Source organism: Pristiophorus japonicus, chromosome 9, assembly GCF_044704955.1.
Source record: "Pristiophorus japonicus isolate sPriJap1 chromosome 9, sPriJap1.hap1, whole genome shotgun sequence".
In the NCBI taxonomy this organism is placed as follows: Eukaryota; Metazoa; Chordata; class Chondrichthyes; family Pristiophoridae; genus Pristiophorus; species Pristiophorus japonicus.
In genome coordinates this window covers 215,081,849-215,104,623 of record NC_091985.1, presented here as the reverse complement: position 1 = coordinate 215,104,623, position 22,775 = coordinate 215,081,849, and the positions used below count along the sequence as shown (strand labels likewise).

Here is a 22,775-nt window from a genome sequence, read left to right as displayed (position 1 = left end):
CCGGGGCAGAGCGCAGGGCCGGCGGGCGGGGAGGGTGCGGTGAGTCTGTGAGGGAAACCATCGAACTGAACACACAGCCCTGGAGCTCGGTTTGGGGACATGCGGGAGATAGACTGAAACTTCCAGTGAGATCAGACAGTGTGTAACCCGGGGGCCCACTGAGATTAGACAGTGTGTAACCCGGGGGCCCACTGAGATTAGACAGTGTGTAACCCGGGGGCCCAGTGAGATTAGACAGTGTGTAACCCGGGGGCCCAGTGAGATTAGACAGTGTGTAACCCGGGGGCCCAGTGAGATCAGACAGTGTGTAACCCGGGGGCCCAGTGAGATTAGACAGTGTGTAACCCGGGGGCCCAGTGAGATCAGACAGTGTGTAACCCGGGGGCCCAGTGAGATCAGACAGTGTGTAACCCGGGGGCCCAGTGAGATCAGACATTGTGTATCCCGGGGGCCCAGTGAGATCAGACAGTGTGTAATCCGGAGGCCCGGTGAGATCAGACAGTCTGTAACCCAGGGGGCCCAGTGAGATCAGACAGTGTGTAACCCCCCCCGGGCCCAGTGAGATCAGACAGTGTGTAACCCGGAGGCCCAGTGAGATCAGACAGTGTGTAACCCGGAGGCCCAGTAAGATCAGACAGTGTGTAACCCGGGGCCCAGTGAGATCAGACAGTGTGTAACCCGGGGGCCCAGTAAGATCAGACAGCGTGTAACCCGGGGAGGATGGGCCCAGTGAGATCAGTTAGTGTGTAATCCGGGGAGAATTCTGGTGATTTTCTGTAAGTCCAGACGGGTGGGACAGGAATCTTGAGGAATAGGATAAAATCAAACAGAAATACTGGACATAGACTTTTCTGAAACATTGGAAAAACACTTTACATTACATTCCACTTCACAACATTAATATTCTTCTAATTTTCTGCCCTTTCATAATTAGATCTCCCGGTGAATGGCGGAGTGATTGAGAAAGTTCCACAGCTGGAAGGAAACAGGGATTGTGGACTGAGGAACAACAGCAGGTGAACCAGCACAGGATTGTGAGAGCACCAACCAGTGAGCCCCTTCCGATTGAATGCGCTTCAATAGATTGACTGGGGAGAAAGGTAAGAGAAAGTGCCATTTACTCAGATACACACCGGTCCTGTAGACAGTACACACAGGTTACAAGGTAAGGCAGGAAATGAGACTGGGAGAGACTGACCACCGAGCACAATTATCCAGCATGAGGCCGTGCAATGGGATTTGAAGTGAGATCACTTTCTGTCTCTAAACACACAGTCACAGTGAATCTTGTGTGTGTTTTAGAGTAAAGGGCTTTGATCTAAGAGGTGACTCCAGTTTGAGGCAGAGACCAGCAGATGGACCCGTCTCTGTACATTCGGTGGGGCTGAACTCACACCGACACCATCAGATCTCAATGTTCAAATATTTCCCATCTGGTGAGAAAGCCATTGGAAAGATTGAACTGGAAGCATCATAGTCAATTCATTGATCACGATGCACAAACCAATCTGAAATACCAGCACGGCCTATTACTGACAGAATCAATTATTCATTCATGAACATTTGGAATTAACAGAAAATATATTGATAAGTACTACTATTGAAGCATTGATCACTCGAGGTATGTAGTATTCTAATATACTGAAACACAGATATGGAGAGTTGCAATTTATTAATTGGCGTCGTACTTGACCCTGAGATGAGCTTCCGAACCCATATTCCCTCAATCACCAAGTACGTTTACTTCCAGCTCCATAACATCGCCGGTCTCTGCCCCTTCCTCAGCTCATCTGCTCAAACCCTCATCCATGCCTCTGTTACCGCTACATTGGACTATTTCCAATGCTCTCCTGATCGGCCTCACACCTCGCACTCTCCGCAAGCTTACGCTTATCAAAAACACTCCTGCCCGTATCCTTACTCAAGAACACAAGAAGTAGCAGCAGGCGTAGGCCATACGGCCCTCCCGTCTGCTCCGCCATTCAGTAAGATCTCTATTCAATACAGAATTTCAAAGATTCACAACTCTTAAGTGAAGAAATATCTTATCTCAGTCTTAAATGGCCGATCTCTTATCCTAATACTAGGACCACTAGCCCTAGACTATCCAGCCCTTGTCAATTCTATGTTTCAATGATATCACCTTCCATTCTTCTAAACTCCAGAGAATATAGGCCTATTCGACTCAATCTGTCCTCAGCCCTCTCATCCCAACTTGTACCAATTTCCATTCACCCATCACCCCTGTGCTCACTGAACTACATTGGCTCCTGCTCCATCGATTTCAAAATGCTCAACCTTGTTTTGAAATCCGTCCAGGACCTTGCCCCTCCCGATTGCTGTAACCTCCTCCAGCCCTGCAACCCTCAGAGATATTTGCATTCCTCCAATTCTGGCCTCTTGAGCAGCCCCAATTTTCATCCCTCCAATATTGGTGGCCATACCTTCAGCTGCCGAGGCCATAAGCTCTGGAATTCCCTCCCTAAATCTCTCCACCTTCAAAATGCTCCTTAATACCTATCCTTTTGAACAAGCTTTTAATCCTGTTGTAGTATTTCCTTACGTGACTGGGTATCAAATTCTGTTTGCTAACGGTCCTGTGAAGTGCCTTGGGACATTTTACTATGTTTAAGGCTCGATATAAATGCAATTTGTTGCTGATAACTGAAGATATTTTAAATTGTAAAATAACAAAACTGCAGGTATGGGGAATTGCAATAGACTGATAACTGCAGAGGAAGAGGATTGTTTTGTATTGCTAACAGCATGAATTATTTTAACGTGAGGTGGCCATTGCACACCGGCTACCACAAGGGCTTGGCAGAGCAAGGTCTTGGTCCAATGGCAAGGGGATCCAAGACGGCTGGACACCAAGCTCTGCTGCTTGTTTCCTCTGGTACTGACACTCACGGGTACATTTTTCTCTGGCACTGACTCTCACTGGGATACAGTTTCCTTTGGCACTGACTCTCACTGGGGTACAGTTTCCTCTGGCACTGACTCTCACTGGGGTACAGTTTCCTCTGGCACTGACTCTCACTGGGGTACAGTTTCCTCTGGCACTGACTCTCACTGGGGTACAGTTTCCTCTGGCACTGACTCTCACTGGGGTACAGTTTCCTCTGACACAGATTTACTGTGTATCTAATTCGTGCTGTCCCTGCCCTGGGAGTGCTTGATGGGACAGTACAAAGGGAGCTTCGCTCTTTACCGAACCCGTGCTATACCTGACCTGGAATTGTTTGTTGGGACAGTGTAGAGGGAGCTTTGCTCTGTATCTAACCCGTGCTCTACCTGCCCTGTGAGCTTTGATGGGTCGCTGTAGGGGAAGCTTTCCTCTGAATCTAACCTGTACTCTACCTGCCCGAGTTGTATCTGATGGGACAGTACGGAGAGAGGTTTACTCTGTATCTCATCATCATCATTAGCAGTACCTTGAAACATAGAAAATAGGAGCAGGAGTAGGCCATTCGGCCCTTCATGCCTGCACCACCATTCAATATGATCATGGCTGATCATGCAACTTCAGTGCTCCATTCCTGTTTTCTCTCCATACTCCTTGATCCCTTTAGCTAAAAGGGTCACATCTAACTCCCTTTTGAATATAACTAATGAACTGGCCTCAACAACGTTTTGTGATGGAGAATTTAACAGGTTTACAATTCTCTGAGTGAAGAAGTTTCTCCTCATCTCGGTCCTAAATAGCTGACCCCTTATCCTTAGGCTGTGACCCCTGGTTCTGGACTTCCCCAACATTAGGAACATTCTTCCTGCGTCTAACCTGTCCAATCCCGTCAGAATGTTATATTTTTCTGTGAGATCCCCTCTCATTCTTCTAAATTCCAGTGAATATAAGCCTAGTCGATCCAGTCTTTCTTCATATGTCAGTCCTGCCATCCCGGGAATCAGTCTGGTGAACCTTCGCTGCACTCCCTCAATAGCAAGAATGTCCTTCCTCAGATTAGGAGACCAAAACTGTGCACAATATTCAAGGTATTGCCTCACCAAGGCCCTGTACAACTGCAGTAAGACTTCCCTGCTCCTATACTCAAATCCTCTCGCTATGAAGACCAACATGCCATTTACCTTCTTCACCGCATGCTGTACCTGCATGCCAACTTTCAATGACTGATGTACCATGACACCCAGGTCTCATTGCACCTCCCCTTTTCCTAATCTGTCACCATTCAGATAATATTCTACCTTCCTGTTTTTGCCACCAAAGTGGATAACCTCACATTTATCTACATTATACTGCATCTGCCATGCATTTACCCACTCACCTAACCTGTCCAAGTCATCCTGCAGCCTCTTGGCATCCTCCTCACAGCTCACACTGCCACCCAGCTTAGTGTCATCTGCAAACGAGGATGACTTGCTTCCACGCCAAATAAGGATGAGTTCACAGGTGTTTCAATGAAGGACCTAATATTCCAGATCCTGAACTACATCCTGAAGGGTGGAAGATGCCTGTGCGTGGCTTTTTTTAACGTGTGGTGGCCGTTGCACGCCAGCCACCACATGGGAAACTCAGTATCTAATCTGTGCTGTGCCTGCCCTGGCATTGTTTGATGGGACAGTGTAAATGGAGGTTTACTCTGTATCTAATCCGTGCTGTTACCTGCCTTGGGAGTGTTTGACGGGACAGTGTAAATTGGGCTTTATGCTGTATCTAATGTTTGCTGTACCCGCCTTGGAAATATTTGATGGGACAGTGTGGAGGGAACTTTACGCTGTATCCAATCCATGCTATATCTGTCCTGTGAGTGTTTGATGGGACAGTGTAGAAGGAGCTTTGCTTTGTATTTAACCCGTGCTGTACCTGCCCCGGGAGTGTTTTTGGGACAGTGCAGAGGGAGCTTTACTCTGCACCTAACCCGTGTTGTACCTGCACTGGGAGTGTTTGATGGGATAATGTAGAGGGAGGTTTACTGTATATCTAACCTGTGCTAACCTAGCAAGTTGTGAGGAGGACGCAAAGAATTTACAAACAAATATAGATAGGCTAAGTGAGTGGGCAAAGCTTTGGCAGATGGAGTATAATGTGGGAAAATGTGAGGGTATCCATGTTAGTAGGAGTAATAAAAAAGCAAATTATTATTTAAATTGTGAGAGATTACAAAATGCGGTGGTACAGAGGGATCTGGGGGTCCTTGTACATGAAACACAAACATTTAGCATGCAGTTACTGCAATTAATTATGAAGGCAAATGGAATGTTGGCCTTTATTGCAAGGGGGATGGAGTATAAAAGTAGGGAAGTCCTGCTCCAACTGTACATGGTGTTGGTGAGACCACAACTGGAGTACTGCGTACAGTTTTAGTCTCCTTATTTCAGGAAGGATATACTTGCACTGGAGGCAGTTCAGAGAAGGTTCACGAAGTTCATTGCTGAGATGAAGGGGTTGTCATAATGAGAGAGGTTGAGCAGGTTGGGCCTGTACACATTGGAGTTTAGAAGACTTAGAGGTGATCTTATTGAAACGTATAAGATTCTGAGGGGGCTTGACAGGGTAGATACAGAGAGGATGTTTCCCCACGTGAGGGAATCTAACACTAGGGGGCATAGTTTCAGAATAAGGGGTCACTCATTTAAAAGGGAAATCAGGAGGTGTTTCTTCTCTGAGGGTTGTGAATCTTTGGAATTCAATACCTCAGAGAGCTGTGGGGGCTGGGTCATTGAATGTATTTAAGGTGGGGATAGACAGATTTTTGAAAGATAAGGGAGTCAAGGATTATGGGGAGCGGGCAGGGAAGTGGAGTTAAGGCCTGAATCTGATCAGCCATGATCTTATTGAATGGCGGAGCAGGCTCGAGGGACCAAAATGGTCTACTCTGCTCCTATTTCTTATGTTCCATACCTGCCCTTGTTGATTCCTGGATTCTTTTATCTCAATCTGGTTCAGCAAAATTACTGAAACGAATACCGTTTGTGCTTTAAACAAAGCAAGCTTTTATTTAAAAAGCAAATCCCGATCGGGGACTTTATCAGACAGAAGGAATGCAAGTCTGTTCGAACGCACTCACTTCCTACGGACAAAGTGACGTTACATTGTAAAGGGACGATGGTTATACATTTTCGGCAAAAGATAACAAGATAGGGCCAGAGTGACATCCCAGCTCAGCCCATCTCTTTTGATCCCTCCTTCCCTTTGTCCACTCATAAGCCGACCCAAGCATGGTCCGATTTTAAACAAAGATCTTCTGTCAATGTTTCAGGTTAATAACATGATTTAATAAGACCTTGAGGTTTTTCTGCAAGCTGTGGGTTTTGTTTCAATATGTGTTAGTGTTATAACATTTCCAGTCTCGAGTCTGAGAAGTCATGGCTATTCCTCCATGAATTGTTTGTTAGCTTATACTGTCCCTATAGAATTCCCACGTTCTCAACTTCAATGTCTCTATACATTTTTAAACATTCACACCCTTGGAGTGATGGATGGGACAGTGTAGAGGGAGATTTGTTCTGTATCTAATACTTGCTGTACCTGCCCTGGCAATGTTTGATGGGACAGTGTAGAGGGAGTATTACTCTGTATCTAACCCATGCTGTACCTGCCCTGGCAATGTTTGATGGGACAGTGTAGAGAGAACTTTACTCTCTGCATAACCCGTGCTGTGTGGATATGTGAAAATGTATAAGCAATAAAGACAGTGAAGTGAACTGGATATTAAATGTATACAGACATTAAAGTCGAGAAGTTGAGAACGTGGGAATTATATATGGACAGTATAAGCTAACAAAGAATTAATGGAGGAATAGCCATGAAAATCTCAGACTCGAGACTGCAAAATGTTACAATACTAACACATATTGAAACAAAACCCACAGCTTGCAGAAAAACCTCAAGGTCTTATTAAATCATGTTATTAACCTGAAACATTAACAGAAGGTCTTTGTTTAAAATCAGACCATACTTAGGTCGGCTTATGAGTGGACAAAGGGAAAGAGGGATCAAAAGGGATAGGCTGAACTAGGATGTCACTCTAGCCCTATCTTGTTATCTTTTGCCGAAAATGTATAACCGTCGTCCCTTTACAATGTAACTTCACTTGTCCGTAGGAAGCGTGTACGCTCTATCAAGAGAGTACTCCTTCTGTCTGATAAGTCTCAGCCGGTAAGAAATAAAGACTGCTTTGTTTGAAGCACAATCGGTATTCGACTCAGTGATTTCACTGAACCAGATTGAAGGAAAAGAACGCAGAAATCAACATTTGGTGTCAGAAGTGGGATCTCAACGGACGACTGCTGAAAACTTGCGAATTAAGAGCCAGACTAGCTTTGGACGAGACGAGGGGAAAGTGGCCACTGGAGTAAGTATATTTTCAATACTGCTCCAGTTTCCCCCGGTTTCAAAAGTCTGAGGAAAGTTTAGCCACTTGCTGGTTCTCAGGTAGTGTCTGAACGAGATCCAGGACAATCTGATGAATACCTTTCAAACTTAGAATAGGGATAGAGATAGGGAAATTGCGCGGTGACGCAAACCAAGCGGCGACTCGGAAAGATAAGTTAGAATAGGTAACCTGCCTAGGTTCGAGGCCCAGTGTCTGTGTGGGTTCGAGGCCCAAGTAAAACCGCGCGGCAACGCGGAGAGAGAGAGAATCGCGCGAACCGCGTAGGGAAACGCGGAGGTTAGGGAATTACGTTAAATTAAGCCGCGGGACTGTGTAAATTTTAAATTGTACTTGCGCCAGGTACGGCGTCGATCTTGTATATCACTTGGTCCGCCTAGGCTCTGGGTAAGATAACTGAAACCACCACGGGGCGACGTGGAGACAATCAGGACTAATTAGGACCCTGATCCAACGTGCGGCGACACAGGATGGGTAATTTAGATAAAACTACGAATTCCCTGAAAGGTCATGGATCCAAAAATTAATAGGAAAGAAGAGAGACTCTTGTGAACATCTGTTTTAAATGAGAAATGCTTGTGTGATTTTTACTGTGGAAAAAAAAAAGCCGGGGAGTTGTGGTTTGTTTTAGCTCCACCCACTTTTTCAAACAGAATAAAAGATTTTTTTAACCCTTCGTAGTGTTGTCCTGTATGTGGGAAGTTTAAGAGTGTGAACCTTATTGAATTACAAAGTTTGAATCGGGATTTTGAGATATTCAGAGAAGGCACAGAAAATACTGAGATGGATTCAAAAGGATTCAAAAAAAAATATTATATTAAATAACACGACCTTGAGGCTGGAACAATTGAGATAACGAAAAGCAGTCCACAGCCTACGTGTAAATGTCAACAATTGTAATTAAGTGCTGTTTGGAGGGCAGTGTCATTTATTTAAAATTTTGTACATCAACAACAATAGCAGGAATCAGTGAGTGTAGATGAACGTGCCAGACTTCCCTCTCGTTATGGAAAAGACGGAAAAAAAAGATGTAACGTACTAAATAGGTGCTGGAAAAAAAAATGTGTTCTGAGATTTTAAATTATGAGAAAAATTCCACTGCAGTCTAAAAAAAAATCACTCCTGTCGAGTTGGCAGAAAAACTCCATTAAATTAGGGCTTTCATTGACAGAAGGAAGACATATTAAAAACCGTAGACGTCTTAAAGAAAGAGTGCACGCACGAGAAATGTATTCAGAGTTCCACTGGGACCTCTGAGAAATGTATCGATAGACTACTTAGTTAAAATGGTTGGCTTTGCATTGACCGAGGCTGATGACCAAATTGAATTTCAGTAAATAAATAGCTATTAAAAATTTGTGGTCTCGTTTTAAATCAATTAAAAAAAATATCTTTGGCAAGTACTTGAATAAGAAGTTAAAAAATATTGGCGTTTAATCAAATGCTGCCTTTCCTGATGAAAAGATTTTTTTTTCAGATGGTTACGTGAAGTCACGTAATGACATCAGGTCTTCTTACAAACCTGTAAAGGAGTTAACCCTTTCCATTGACAGCCGTTTCATACTGAACATTATCAATTTGGATTTCTTAATAGAAAAAAGACTCACCTAACAGAGGAATGGTGCAATAGTCAGAATAAAAATAAAAACAGAACTAGCTTATGTAATAATACTTGCCTGATACAATAAAGAAATAGATACTCAAACAAAACAAATTGAAGAGTTAAAAGGCTAAGATAAATAAGCTGAAAGGGATCCACAAACCCAACTTAACCCTGACCTCCGATTTCACGGAGTGACCTCGACATGCATGGATATAATGCAGAATCAAGGGACCTGTGGGCCCTGGTAAAGCAAACCCTGAGCCCAACTGAGCATGCCCGATTTCTAACTCACCTAGGACGTGCTACTCATGATGCATTGTTGGTTACTCACCCTAACGATGTCCAGGATCGCCTAAACGCTATCTTTAATGCTCTCACCACGACCCTTCAGAAGCCCATCAGTATGGCCGCAGTATTAGAAACTAAACCCAAACGAGAAGAAACTGCCGATGAATTCATGGAAAGATTTATTGAAATATACGGAAGTCAATCAGGAGATAATGCCTTCAGGGCAGGAGAGGATTCTCCTCAATTCTGCGCTATCCTACTTCAGTGCCTGCCCAATTCTATTGCTCACGCTATCCGGACAAATAATATGAATTGGGCAGATATCAGTAAAGCGCAGATGGAAAGGGCGGTTAAATATTATTGGCAGGAAAAGAAAGGAGAGGGGGGAGGTACGCCCCCAACCCAGATCAAGACTGAATACATGACTAGAAAGGAAGAGCCGCCTCGGGTGGAAGGACCAAAACCCGACCCAAGGTGATACCAGATGGAACCGCAGTGTTGCGTGCAGGGTTGGGTGGATAAACAGGGATACGGTTATATCAAACACCCAAATGGCCCGGGCCCTGCTAATTAAGGACCGCCCTACTGTCCCCGGCCTGGTATGGGAAGACGAGATGGATGCTTTATTTGTGGGCAAGAAGGACATTGGAATAGAAATTGTCCCTCCCGTCAGCACGAAAAAGGAAGAGGCGGGGGGCAAGGGGGGAAGAGGACGGGGATCTTACACTAACTTCTCCCAGAACAACCCCTTTGGCCAACCGTCCCCCGATTCTTATTGACTACGCAACTTGATTGTGCAGGGACCCTCCCCGGATGACAAACCGATGATATTGTTAAAAATTCGGAATGAGTGGCAACCCTTCTTGATAGATACGGGAGCCTTCATGTCTTCTGTACAATCAAAGCTTAAACTCCCCACCTTCACTGAAACACAGGAACTGTCAGGATTCCTGGAACAAGTATCTACATTCCCGGTGTCAGAACCGGTTAAAATGGGTTACCAGGAAGAATCGGTGGAACATCGATTTGTTATCACAACCAATCTGGACTGCAACTGTGAATGTTTAAAAATGTATCGAGACATTGAAGTTGAGAACGTGGGAATTGTATAGGGACAGTATAAGCTAACAAAGAATTCATGGAGGAATAGCCATGACATCTCAGACTCGAGACTGCGAAATGTTACAACACTAACACATATCGAAACAAAACCCACAGCTTGCAGAAAAACCTCAAGGTCTTATTAAATCATGTTATTAACCTGAAACATTAACAGAAGGTCTTTGTTTAAAATCAGACCATACTTAGGTCGGCTTATGAGTGGACAAAGGGAAAGAGGGATCAAAAGGGATAGGCTGAACTAGGATGTCACTCTAGCCCTATCTTGTTATCTTTTACCGAAAATGTATAACCGTCGTCCCTTTACAATGTAACTTCACTTGTCCGTAGGAAGTGTGTACGCTCTATCAAGAGAGTACTCCTTCTGTCTGATAAGTCTCAGCCGGTAAGAAATAAAGACTGCTTTGTTTAAAGCACAACGGTATTCGCCTCAGTGATTTCACTGAACCAGATTGAAGGAAAAGAACTCAGAAATCAACATTGTACCTGCCTTGTGAGTGATTGATGGGACACTGCAGAGGGAGCTTTCCTCTGTATCTATCCCGTACTCTACCTGCCCTGTGAGCTTTGATGGGTTGGTGTAGGGTAAGCTTTCCTCTGTATCTAACCCGTACTCTACCTGCCCTCGTTGTGTTTGATGGGACAGTGTAGTGGGAGCTTTCTGCTATATCGAATCCGGACTGTACCTGCCCGAGGAATGTTTGATGGGGCAGTTTAGAGGGAGATTTGTTCTGCATCGAACCCGTGCTGTACCTGCCCTGGCATTGTTTGATCGGGGAGAATAGAGGAAGCTTTACCCTCTGCCTAACCCATGCTTTACCTGCCCTTGGAGTGTTTGTTGGCCGGTGTAGAACAAGCTTTACTCTGTATCTAACCTGTGCTGTACCTCCCCTGGGAGTGTTTGTTAGGGAAGTGTAGAGGGATTTTTACTTTGTACCTAACCTGTGCTGTACCTGCTCTGGCATTGTTTGATGGGCCAGTATAGAGGTATCCAACTTGTGCTATGCCGGCCCTGGGAGTATTTGATGGGACAGTGTAGAGGGAGCTTTACTAAGACCCGAGGTTGCAAGCCATCAGATCCAGGGGGCTTTTCCACCTTTCATCCCATTATTTTACTGAGCACTTTTTCTTTAGTGATTGCTTTAAGTTCCTCCCGCGTTTTTAATGTCTTCTACCGTGAAGACTGATACAAAATATTTGTTCAAAGTCTCTGCCATTTCCCTGTTCCCCATTATTAATTCTCCAGTCTCATCCTCTAAGGACCAACGTTTACTTTAGCTACCCTATACTTTTTACATACCTGTAGAAGCTCTTTTTATATTGCTTGCTAGTTTACTCTCATAATCTACCTTCCCTCTCTTTATTATTTCTTTAGTCATCATTTGCTGTTTTTAAAAACATTTGCCAATGCTCTGGCCTCCCACTAACCTTGGTCACTTTGTATGCCATTGTTTTCAATTTGATCCCATCCTTTACTTCCTTCATTAACCGCGGATAGTTCTCTCGTCGCTTAAAGTCTTTCCTTCTCACCAAAATATATTTGCTCGTGGCTCAGGTAGTAATCCAGAGATTATTGCCTTTGTGGTTCTGCTTTTTAATTTAGCCCCTAGCTGCTCAAAATCCTTCAGCAGAACCCCTTTCTTTGTTCTACCTATGTCATTGGTACCTACGTGGACCACGACAACTGGATCTTCCCCCTCCCATTCCAATCCCTCTTCAGCCCAGAGGAGATGTCCTGAACCTTGGCACTGCGCAGGCATCACAGCCTTCGGGACTCACGCACTCGGCTGCAGAGAACAGTATCTATCTCCGAAACTATACTGTTTCCGATCACTACAACATTTCTTTTTACTCCCCCTACTTGAATGGCCTCCTGTACCACGGCACTGTGGTCAGTTTGCTCATCCTCCCTGCAGTCCCTGCCCTCGTCCAAACAGGGAGCAAGAATCTCGTACCGTTGGACAATTGCAAGGACTGAGGCACCTCCATCACTATCTCCTGGGTCCCCACAGCTGCCTCGCTTGTAGCCACACCATCCTGTCCCTAACCACGGACCAAATTTAAATTAATTAATCTAAGGGGTGGGACTGCTTCCTGGAACACAGGGTCCAGGTAACTCTCCCCCTCCCTGATGTGTCGCAGTGTCTGCAGCTCGGACTCCAGCTCATCAACGCGGAGCCGAAGTTCCTCGAGCAGCCAACACTTACTGCAGATGTGGTCACCGTGGACCTCAATGGGGTCAACCAGCTCCCACATGCAGCAGCAGTAACACATCGCCTGCCCTGCCATCTCTAATGTATTTAATTAATTTTTCACATTTTGAAAGTTTAGATTTTTAATCCCAGCTCTTAATTTAAACCAATGCCGAAGAAAAGAGAGAAAAACTGACCAACCAATCACTTCCCTGCTTTTCTGCGACACCACATTTTGAATCTTTTTACTTCTTATCCTCCCAGGTCACTTGGTGCTGTTTCAGCTGTCTGCTCGGCTGACTCACGCCCTTTGTAGGCTTACCGCTGCTCCCGCTCTTGTGCCCTTTCCAAAGGGATGGGCGCAAGTCTTTTTTTCCACTCGTGTTGATTCTTTCATCATCTGCTGCAGGCACAGTCTGGCAGCTGTCCTTCAGCACTCGGCCAGCTCAGTCAGTAGTGGTGCTACCGAGCCAGTCTTGATGGACATTGAAGTCCCCCACCCAGAGTACATTCTGTGCACCTTGCTACTCGCAGTGCTTCTTCCTAGTGGTGTTCAACATGGAGGAGCACTGATTCATCAGCTGAGGGAGGGCGGTGGGTGGTCATCAGCAGGAGGTTTCCTTGTCCATGCTTGACCTGAAGCCAGGAGACTTCATGGGGTCCGGAGTCGGTGTTGAGGACTCCCAGGGCCACACTCTCCCGACTGTATACTACTGTACCGCCACCGGTGGGACAGGACATATCCAGGGAGGTGATGGAGGAGTCTGGGACATTGGCTGAAAGATATGATTCTGTGAGTATGACTATGTCAGGCTGTTGCTTGACTAGTCTGGGCCATCTCTTCCAATTTTGGCACAAGTCCCCAGATGTTGGTGAGAAAGACTGGGCTGGGTGTGCCGTTGTCGGGTCCGTAGCCGATGCGGAGGTCGATGCCGGGTGGTCCGTCCGGTTTTATTCTTATTGTTTTTTGTAGCGGTGGATCAATTGATGAATCAATATGATCTTATTGAATGGTGGAGCAGGCTCGAGGGGCCAAATGGCCTACTCCTGCTTCTAATTCTTATGTGTTTATTCCGTAGCCCTGTCTCTATATTAAGAGCAATGATCCCAACACTGACCCTGGGGGACACCACTGTTTACATCCCTCCAGTCTGAAGAACATCCATTAACCACTACTCTCTGTTTTCTGCCCTTTACCCAACTTCCTCTCCACGCGGCCCCACTCCCTTTAATACCATGAGCCTTAATTTGATCAACAAGCCTCCTGTCCGGCACCTTATCAAACACCTTTTGACAATCCATCTACACAACATCCACTGTATTTCCTTTCTCACTGCACTGTGTTATTTCCTGCAATAATCCCTGCTGTCTGTCCTGAATGAATCCCTTTCACTACCAAATGTTGCAACGTTTACTTCTGTAACCAGAATCTACCCGCGCAGGGATAAAGCGCTCTATCAATGACACCAGGAGCCCGGACACGGGTCCGGGCTGTGCTCTGAACAGGAGCAGTGCCAGTGGTGGAGGTGGTCTGAGGTGGAAGAGACATTCCGCGAGTCAGTAGGAGCTTGTGGGCTCAGCGGAGGAATTAGACCCCTGGGTGGGCTGGGCAGCTTCATAAACACCTGGTGTAGGCCCCAGGCACCTAATATGAGCCGGCAGGACACATGTTTGACTCGCGATGATGGACCCGACTGCTCGGGGTAACTAGCCGAATTATTAGACATGATCAGCGTGCCTGCGCGGCCATCTTGGTACAGGAACAGAGGGTGGGCGGGGCTTTAGGGTCCCAGTGACCTCGAGAGAAAATCATTTCCTCATTTATTCTCAGTCTGCACAGACGGGATGTAGAACTGAACCCAACCAGAGAAGAGGGAGTGAGAAAACTGCAGATGGAAGAAAGAAATGATGGAGGTGGTGCGATGAGTTTGGATTTCAGCACAGGGTGGAGGGAGAGTGTGTGGGATGGGAATTTACAGCTTTGGGGAACAAGAGAGGAAAGAATGTTCCATAAAAAGTAGGATTGTCTGTCCTCAATTTCTATCCTGCACTTCCAGTGCTGACTTTCGTAAACACCTTTTACAGGATATTAGAAGAGGAGGATTTACAGACAGGAAAATCGAACCAATTGTATCAAGATCTGACAGAGTCACTCGATTCACTTGAATATCATCAGCCTTTGAATGTGAAAGGAGAAACGTTTGTCTGCTCTGTCTGTGGGAAAAGATTTCAAACATCAATGTGACTGGAAAAGCACCGAGACATGCACAACCGAGTGAGAGTGTTCCAGTGCACTGATTGTGGAAAGAGCTTCAACCAGTTACACAGCCTGAAAAAAACATCGCACTATTCACAGCGGTGAGAAACCATACACGTGTTCTGTGTGTGGACCAGGCTTCAACTGATCGTCCAACCTGGAGAGTCACAAGGACACCTGCACCATGGAGAATCCGTGGAAATGTGGAGACTGTGGGAAGGGATTCAATTGCCCCTCTGCGCTGGAAACTCATCGACGCAGTCACAGCAGGGAAAGGCCGTTCACCTGCCCCGCGTGTGGGAAGGGATTCACTCGTTCATCCAACCTCACTGAACACCAGCGAGTTCACACTGGGGAGAGGCCGTTCACTTGCACTGTGTGTGGGAAGGGCTTCACTTATTCATCCAGACTGCTGGCACACCAGCGAATTCACACTGGGGAGAGATCGTTCACCTGCTCCGTGTGTGAGAAAGGATTCACTTGTTCATCCAGCTTGGTGAGACACCAGCATGTTCACACAGGGGAGAGGCCGTTTACCTGTCCCATGTGTGGGAAGAAATTCGCTGCATCTTCACACCTCATTGAACACAAGCGTGTTCACACTGGGGAGAGACCGTTCGTCTGTCCCGTACGTGGGAAACGGTTTGCTAAATCATCTCATCATCTGAGTCACCAGCGAGCTCACACAGGAGAGAGGCCATTCATCTACTCTGTGTGTGGAAAGGGATTCGCGAATTCATTCGAGCTTCATGCTCACCAGCGTATTCATACTGGGGAGAGACCTTTTACCTGTTCTGTGTGTGGGAAGGCATTCACTCGTTCATCCCACCTCACTGAACACCAACTTGTTCACACCAGTAAGAGACCGTTTAAATGTTCTGACTGTGAAAAGAGCTATAAAAGCAGAAATGAACTAATGAAACACCAACACACTCACACTGGGGAGAGGCCGTTCATCTGCTCCGAGTGTGGGAAGGGCTTCACTCTTTCATCCAACCTGCTGACACACCAACGCATTTACACTGGGGAGAGGCCATTCATCTGCTACGAGTGTGGGAAGGGCTTCACTCGTTTATCCAACCTTCAGTCACATCAGCGAGTTCACAAGTAACTGCAGGGGTTGGACTCTGCTTTTATTGTTGCAGTTAATCACATCCAGGACTGAACCATGTTCACTCGGACAGTTGGAGTTTGTTGCTGCTGGTGTAATTAATCCCTATAACTGGGCTGGAGTTTAATTTTCTGGATATCATAGAATCATAGAATGCTTACAGCACAGAAGGAGGCCTTTCGGACCATCGAGCCCGTGCCGGCTCTCCAAGTCCCACTCCCCGCCCTTTCGCTGTAGCCCTGCAATTGTTTTATTTCAGGTACTTATCCAATTCCCTTTTTGAAAGCCACGATTGAATCTGCCTCCACCAGCCTTACAGGCGGTGCATTCCAGATCCTAACCACTCGCTGCTTAAAACAAAGTTTTTTCTTATGTCGCCTTTGGTTCTTTTGCCAATCACCTTGAATCTGTGTCCTCTGGTTCTCAATCCTTCCGCCAATGGGAATATTTTCTCTCTACTCTGTCCAGACCCCTCATGATTTCAGAGCACCTCTATCAAATCTCTTCTCAACCTTCTCTGTTCTAAGAAGAACAACCCCAGCTTCACCAGTCTATCCATGTAACTGAAGTCCCTCATCCCTGGAATCATTCTTGTAAATCTTTTCTGTCAAACAACGATCAAATAAATCAGCTTTGTTTCCTACATACAGTGAGTCGATTCCTTGATTTCTCCACGAGGAGACTAATTGATGTCCTGTTATCGACTGTTCCTTTTCTCCTTTGTATTTATAAAGTGCCTTTCACGGCCTCTGTTTTAGTGATGTTGGTTGAGGGATAAATGTTAGCTTGGACACCAGAGAGATTTCTTCGAAATAACGTCATGGAATCTTTTACGCCCACTTGAGAGGTCAGATGGTTCTGATTCTCAGAAGATCAAGATGTAGGTCAGTTTGGGTGGAGATAAGAAATAATAAGGGAACAAAGTCACTGGTGGGAGTAGTCTATGGGCTCCCTATCAATAGCTACACTGCAGGACAGCATATATATCAAGAAATAATGGAGGCTTATCAGAAAGGTACTGCAATAAGCATAGACGATTTAAATCTTTATATTGATTGGATATATCAATATAAAGATTAGGTGGCCTTGAGGAAGAGTTCATAGAGTGTATTCGGGATGTTTTCTTAGAACAATGCGCTATGGAACCAACCAGGGAGCAGACTATTTTAGAATTGGTAATGTGTAATGAGACTGGGATTAATTCATGATCTCATAGTAAAGGATCCTCTTGGGAAGAGTGATCATAGTATGGTAGAATTCCAAATTCGGTTTGAGGGTGAGAAACTTGGGTCTCAAAATAGTGCCCTGAAAAATAAAGGCAATTACAAAGGAAGGGTAAGACAGTAGATAAGGAGTAGCAGACATTTAAGGAGATATTTCATAGCTCAGCAAAGATATATTCCAATGAGAAAGAAAGACTCTAAGAAGGATGAACCATCTGTGGCTAACTAAGAAGTAATGGGTGGTATCAAATTGAAAACAAAGGCATATAATGTTGCGAAGATTAATGAAAGGCCAGAAGATTGGAAACTTTTTAGAAAATAGTAAAGGACGACGGAAAAAAAGGGAATAGATTGAGAGTAAACTAGCAAGAAATATAAAAACAGACAGTAAGAGCTTCTACAGGTATATAAAAAGGAAGTGAGTAGCTAAGTTGGTCCTTTTAGAAGATGAGACTGGGGAATTAATAATGGGAAACAAGGAAATGGCAGAGAATTTGAATAAATATTTTGTATCGGTCTTCACTGTAGAAGACACTGAAAGCATCTCAATAATTGATAATCAAGGGGCTATTGGGAGGGGAGAACTTAAAACAATCACTATTGCTAGGGAGAAAAGGTACTAGGCAAACTAATGGGACTAAAGGTGGACAAGTCCCCTGGACCTAATAGCCTGCATCCTAGGATCTTAAAAGAAGTGGCTGCAGAGATGGTGGCCACATTGGTTGTAATCTACCAAAAATCCCTGGATTCTGGAGAGGTCCCAGCAGATGTAATTCCCCTATTTAAGAATGGAGGGAGACAGAAAGCGGGAAACTGCAGACCAGTTAGACTAACATGTCATTGGGAAAATGCTGGAGTCCATTATTTAGAAAATCATTATGCAGTCAAGCAGAGTCAGCATGGTTTTATGAAAGGGAAATCATGTTTGACAAATTTGATGGCGTTCTTTGAGGATGTAACGAACAGGGTGGATAAAGGGGAACCAGTAGATGTCATGTATTTGGATTTCCAGAAGGCACTCGATAAGGTGCCACATAAAAGGTTACTGCACAAGATAAGAGCTCACGGGATTAGGGGTAATATATTAGTATGGATAGAGGATTGGCTAACAAACAGAAAACAGAGCGTAGGGATAAATGGGTCATTTTCAGGCTGGCAAACTGTAACTAGTGGGGTGCCACAGGGATCAGTGCTGGGCCCTCAACTATTTACAATCTATATTAATGACTTAGATGAAGGGATCGAGTGAATGTAGCTAAACTTGCTGATGATACAAAGATAAGTGGGAAAGCAAGTTGTGAGGAAGATGCAAATAAAGGGATATAGATCAGCTCAGTGAGTGGGCAAAAGTTTGGCAGATGGAGTATAATGTGGGAAAATGTGAGGTCATCCACTTTGGTAGGAAAAATAAAAAAGCAAATTATTATTTAAATGAGGAGAGATTAGAAAATGCTGCAACACAGAGGGATCTGCGGTACTTGTGCATGATACACAAAAAGTTAGCATGCAGGTACAGCGTAACTAAAAAGGCAAATGGAATGTTGACCTTTATTGCAAGGGGGATGCAGTATAAAAGTAGGGATGTCCTGCTACAACTACACTGTTGGTGAGACCACACCTGGAGTACTGCGTACAGTTTTGGTCTCCTTATTTAAGGAGTGATATACTTGCATTGGGGGCAGTTCAGAGAAGGTTCACGAGGTTGATTCCTGAGATAAAAGAGTTGTCTTATGAAGAAAGGTTGAGCAGGTTGGGCCTATATTCATTGGAGTTTAGAAGAATGAGAGGTGATCTTATTGAAACGTATAAGATTCTGAGGAGGCTTGACAGGGTAGATGCAGAGAGGATGCTCCCCCCCTGTGGAGGAATCTAAAACTAGGGGTCATAGTTTCAGAATAGGGGGTCGCCTATTTAAAATAGAGATGAGGAGGAATTTCTTCTCTCAGAGGAACATGAACCTTTGGAATTCTCTGCCCCAGAGAGCTGTGGAAGCTGGGTCATTAAATATATTTAAGGTGGAGATAGACAGATTTTTGGGAGTCGAGGGTTATGAGGAGTGGGCAGGGAAGTGGAGTTGAAGGCAAGATCAGATCAGATCAGCCATGATCTTATTGAATGATGAAGCAGATTCGAGGGGCTAAATGGCCTACTCCTGCTCCTATTTCTTATGCTCTTATGGGGCCTCATGTGAAAGACGGCACCCCTCACAGTGCAGCGCTCCCTCTGCACTGCATTGGAATGTCGGCCTAGATTTTATGCTCCATGCTCTGGGAGTGGACTTGAACCCACAACCTACTGACTCAGAGACTACCACTGAGCCACGACTAACACCGCATTGCTCGGGATTATTTGAGTTCTCTTGCCGTCTGTTACTCCCACAGACAAGTCCGAGCTCCCCATACCTTCAAGAGTGCCTCTCCTAGCCTTCCAATCAGAGAATCATAGAAATTTACAGCACAGAAGGAGGCCATTCAGCCCATCATGTCCGTGCTTGCTGACAAAGAGCGTTCCAGCCTGATCCCACTTTCCAGCTCTTGGATCGTAGCCTTGTAGCTTACGGCACTTCAGGTGCATATCCAAGTACTTTTTAAATGCTATGAGGGTTTCTGCCTCTACCACCCTTTCAGGCAGTGAGTTTCAGACCCCCACCACCCTTGGTGAAAATATTTCTCCTCAAATCCCCTCTAAACCTCCTACCACTTACTTGAAAGCTATGTCCCTTGGTTATTCAACCCTCTGCTGAGGGAAATAGGTCCTTCCTATCTGCTCTATCTAGGCCCCTCATAATTTTATACACCTCAATTAGGTCTCCTAAGCCTCCTCTGTTCCAAAGAAAACAACCCCAGCCTATCCAATCTTTCCTCATAGCTAAAATTCTCCAGTCCAGGCATCATCCTCATAAATTTCCTCTACCCTCTCTGGGGCAGTCACATCTTCCCTGTACTGTGGTGACCAGAACTGCACGCAGTACTCTAACTGTGGCCTGAGTAGATTTTTATACAGTTCAAGCATAATCTCCCTACTCTTCTATTCTGTGCCTCGGCTAATAAAGGCAAGTATCCCGTATGCCTTCTTAACCACCCCCCTTTGTCCCTCTACACTTCTCAGTGTCCTACCATTTATTGTGTATTCCATTTCCTTGTTAGCCCTCCCCAAATGCATCACCTCACACTTCTCCGGATTGAGTTCCATTTGGCACTGTTCTGCCCACCTGACCAGTCCATTGATATCTTCCTGCAGTCTACCGCTTCTTCATTATCAAGCACAGGGCCAATTTTTGTATCATCTGCAAACTTCTTAATCATACCTCCTATATTCAAGTCCAAATCATTGATTATATATATATCACAAAAAGCAAGGGACAAGTACTGAGCCCTGTGGAAGCCCACTGGAAACTGCCCTGGGATGGTAGAGAAGGAGATTTATTCTGTATCTAAACCAGGCTGTAGTTGGCCTGGGCGTGTTTGATGGGGAGTATAGAGGGAGCTTTCCTCTATATATGTAGAGGGAACTTAACTCTGTACCTTGCCTGTGCTATATATGACCTGGGAATGTTTGATGGGACAGTGCAGAGGGAGCATTACTCTGTCACTAACCCATGTTGTATATACCCTGGGAGTGTTTGAAGTACAGGCCATCCACACTGCGACATACGTGCGCATTAGGTCCGTGCAGCAGAGCTGGTCTCCAGTCGTTTTGGTTAATCCTTGCCACTGGACCAAGACCTAGCTCTGTCAAGCCCGTGTGGTGGCTGGTGTGCAACGGTCACCACACGTTAAAAAAAATCCATGCACAGGCATCTTCCACTCTTCAACATGTAGTACGGGACCTGGTATTTTAGGTCCTTCATTGAAACACCTGTGAACTTTTTGACGTGGAAGCAAGTCATCCTCGATTCGAGGGACTGCCTATGATGATGAGGGAGGGAGTGCCAGGATTTTGACCCAGCGACGAAGGAACGGTGATATTCTTACATATCAGGATGGTGTGCGACTTGGAGGGGATCGTGCTGGTGGTGGTGTTCCCATGTGCTTGCTGCCCTTGTCCTTCTAGATGGTAGAGGTCGAGGGTTTGGGAGGGGCTGCTGAAGAAGCACTCTCATATCTCCACCTGTTTCTTTCTCAATTTCTCTCTCTTCCCCCCACCTTGTTCTCTCTCTCTCTCTCTCTCTCTCTCTCTCTCTCTAATTCACATTTGCTCTATTAAGAACATAAGAAATAGGAGCAGGAGTAGGCCATTTGGCCCCTTGAGCCTGCTCCGCCATTCAATAAGACCTCTACCTCTCTCATTTCTCTCTGACTCACTGTCTCTCACTCTTTCCACCTTTCTCTTCTCTGCTTCTCTGTTCCTCTTTCTGCTATGCTCTCAGTCTACCTCTCTCCGTCTGTTTCGCCCCTCTCTCTTCTTTTTGCCCCATTCTCTTCTCCCTTGCCATCCCAGCCAATACCTTCTCTTCCTTTCCTTTCTTTCTCTGCCTCATTCTGTATCTCCCACTCCCCCTTTTGGATTTAAGTCTCACTCTGTCTCACTTACTTTGCTGTCTGTTTGATCTCACTCTGTCCAGCTCTCTCTCCCTTCCGTGTCAATCTTTGTCTCACTCATTCGCTCTCTTTCCCTTCGTGCGGATTGGAAGGTACCAAATATAACCCCACTATTTAAGAAAGGAGGGAGAGAGAAAACAAGGAATCACAGACCAGTTAGCCTGACATCAGTAGTAAGGAAAATGCTAGACTCTGTTATAACGATGTGGTAACAGGGCACTATTAAAAATAATAACAGGATTGGGCAGAGTCAATACGGATTTATAAAACTGAAATCATGTTTGACAAATCTGTTTACATTTTTTGAGGTGGTAACTAGCAGAATAGATAAGGGGGAAACTAGTGGATGTGGTGTATTTGGATTTTCAGAAGGCATTCGACAAGAGATAATTAAACAAAATTAGAGCTCATAAGATTGGGGGTACTATACTCGCATGGATTGAGGATTGGTTATAAAATCATAAAATAGCACAGGACAATATAAGCTTAAACCAGAGTGAGTAATAGAATAGGTTAGATTATAATGTGTGATGTTTATACCTATAATTATGAAACTATAAGAAATAACTAACAGCAGGCAGGGGAGTTTAGGGATAATCAGAAAATTGCTGAAGAAAAGTAACTGCTGGGAACCAGGGAAAGTGTCCTTGTAAATCACAGATTAGAGAAGTTCCAGCTGTCTTTTCCCAGCTTCCTGCCAAAACCCAGCAGAGAAGACAAAGAAGAGTCAGGTGCCAGAGATGGATCACTGCAGGATATAAAAGTGAGGGGAGACTGATGTAAGGGGGCAGTCGGGACTGGAGACACCGGAGATCAAGCTCAGGGCGCCCGAGGTTCCATCCAGCGGGCTGACCTTGTGTCATTTACAGTGGACACGAGCATGGATTGAGGATTGGTTAATGGACAGAAAACAGAGTCGGAATAAACGGGTAATTTTCGGGTTGGCAGGCTGTAACTAGTGGAGTGGTACTGTAGGGATCAGGGCTTGGGCCCCAGCTATTCACAATCTATATCAATGATTTGGATGATATCCAAGTTTGCTGATGATACAAAGCTAGGTGGGAATGTAATTGTGAGGATGATGCAAAA

At 45.2% G+C, this 22,775-nt stretch overlaps 1 protein-coding gene across 1 annotated transcript; it reads left to right on the top strand.

The window, feature by feature from the left end:
• The first annotated feature begins 939 nt into the window (after window positions 1-939).
• Window positions 940-16,565, top strand: LOC139273626 (zinc finger protein 436-like). Its single transcript, XM_070890598.1, has 2 exons — window positions 940-1,100; window positions 14,640-16,565. The coding sequence occupies exon 2, from the start codon at window positions 14,996-14,998 to the stop codon at window positions 15,920-15,922; it is 927 nt and encodes a 308-aa protein (XP_070746699.1). The 5' UTR covers window positions 940-1,100; window positions 14,640-14,995; the 3' UTR covers window positions 15,923-16,565.
• Window positions 16,566-22,775: the final 6,210 nt, after the last annotated feature.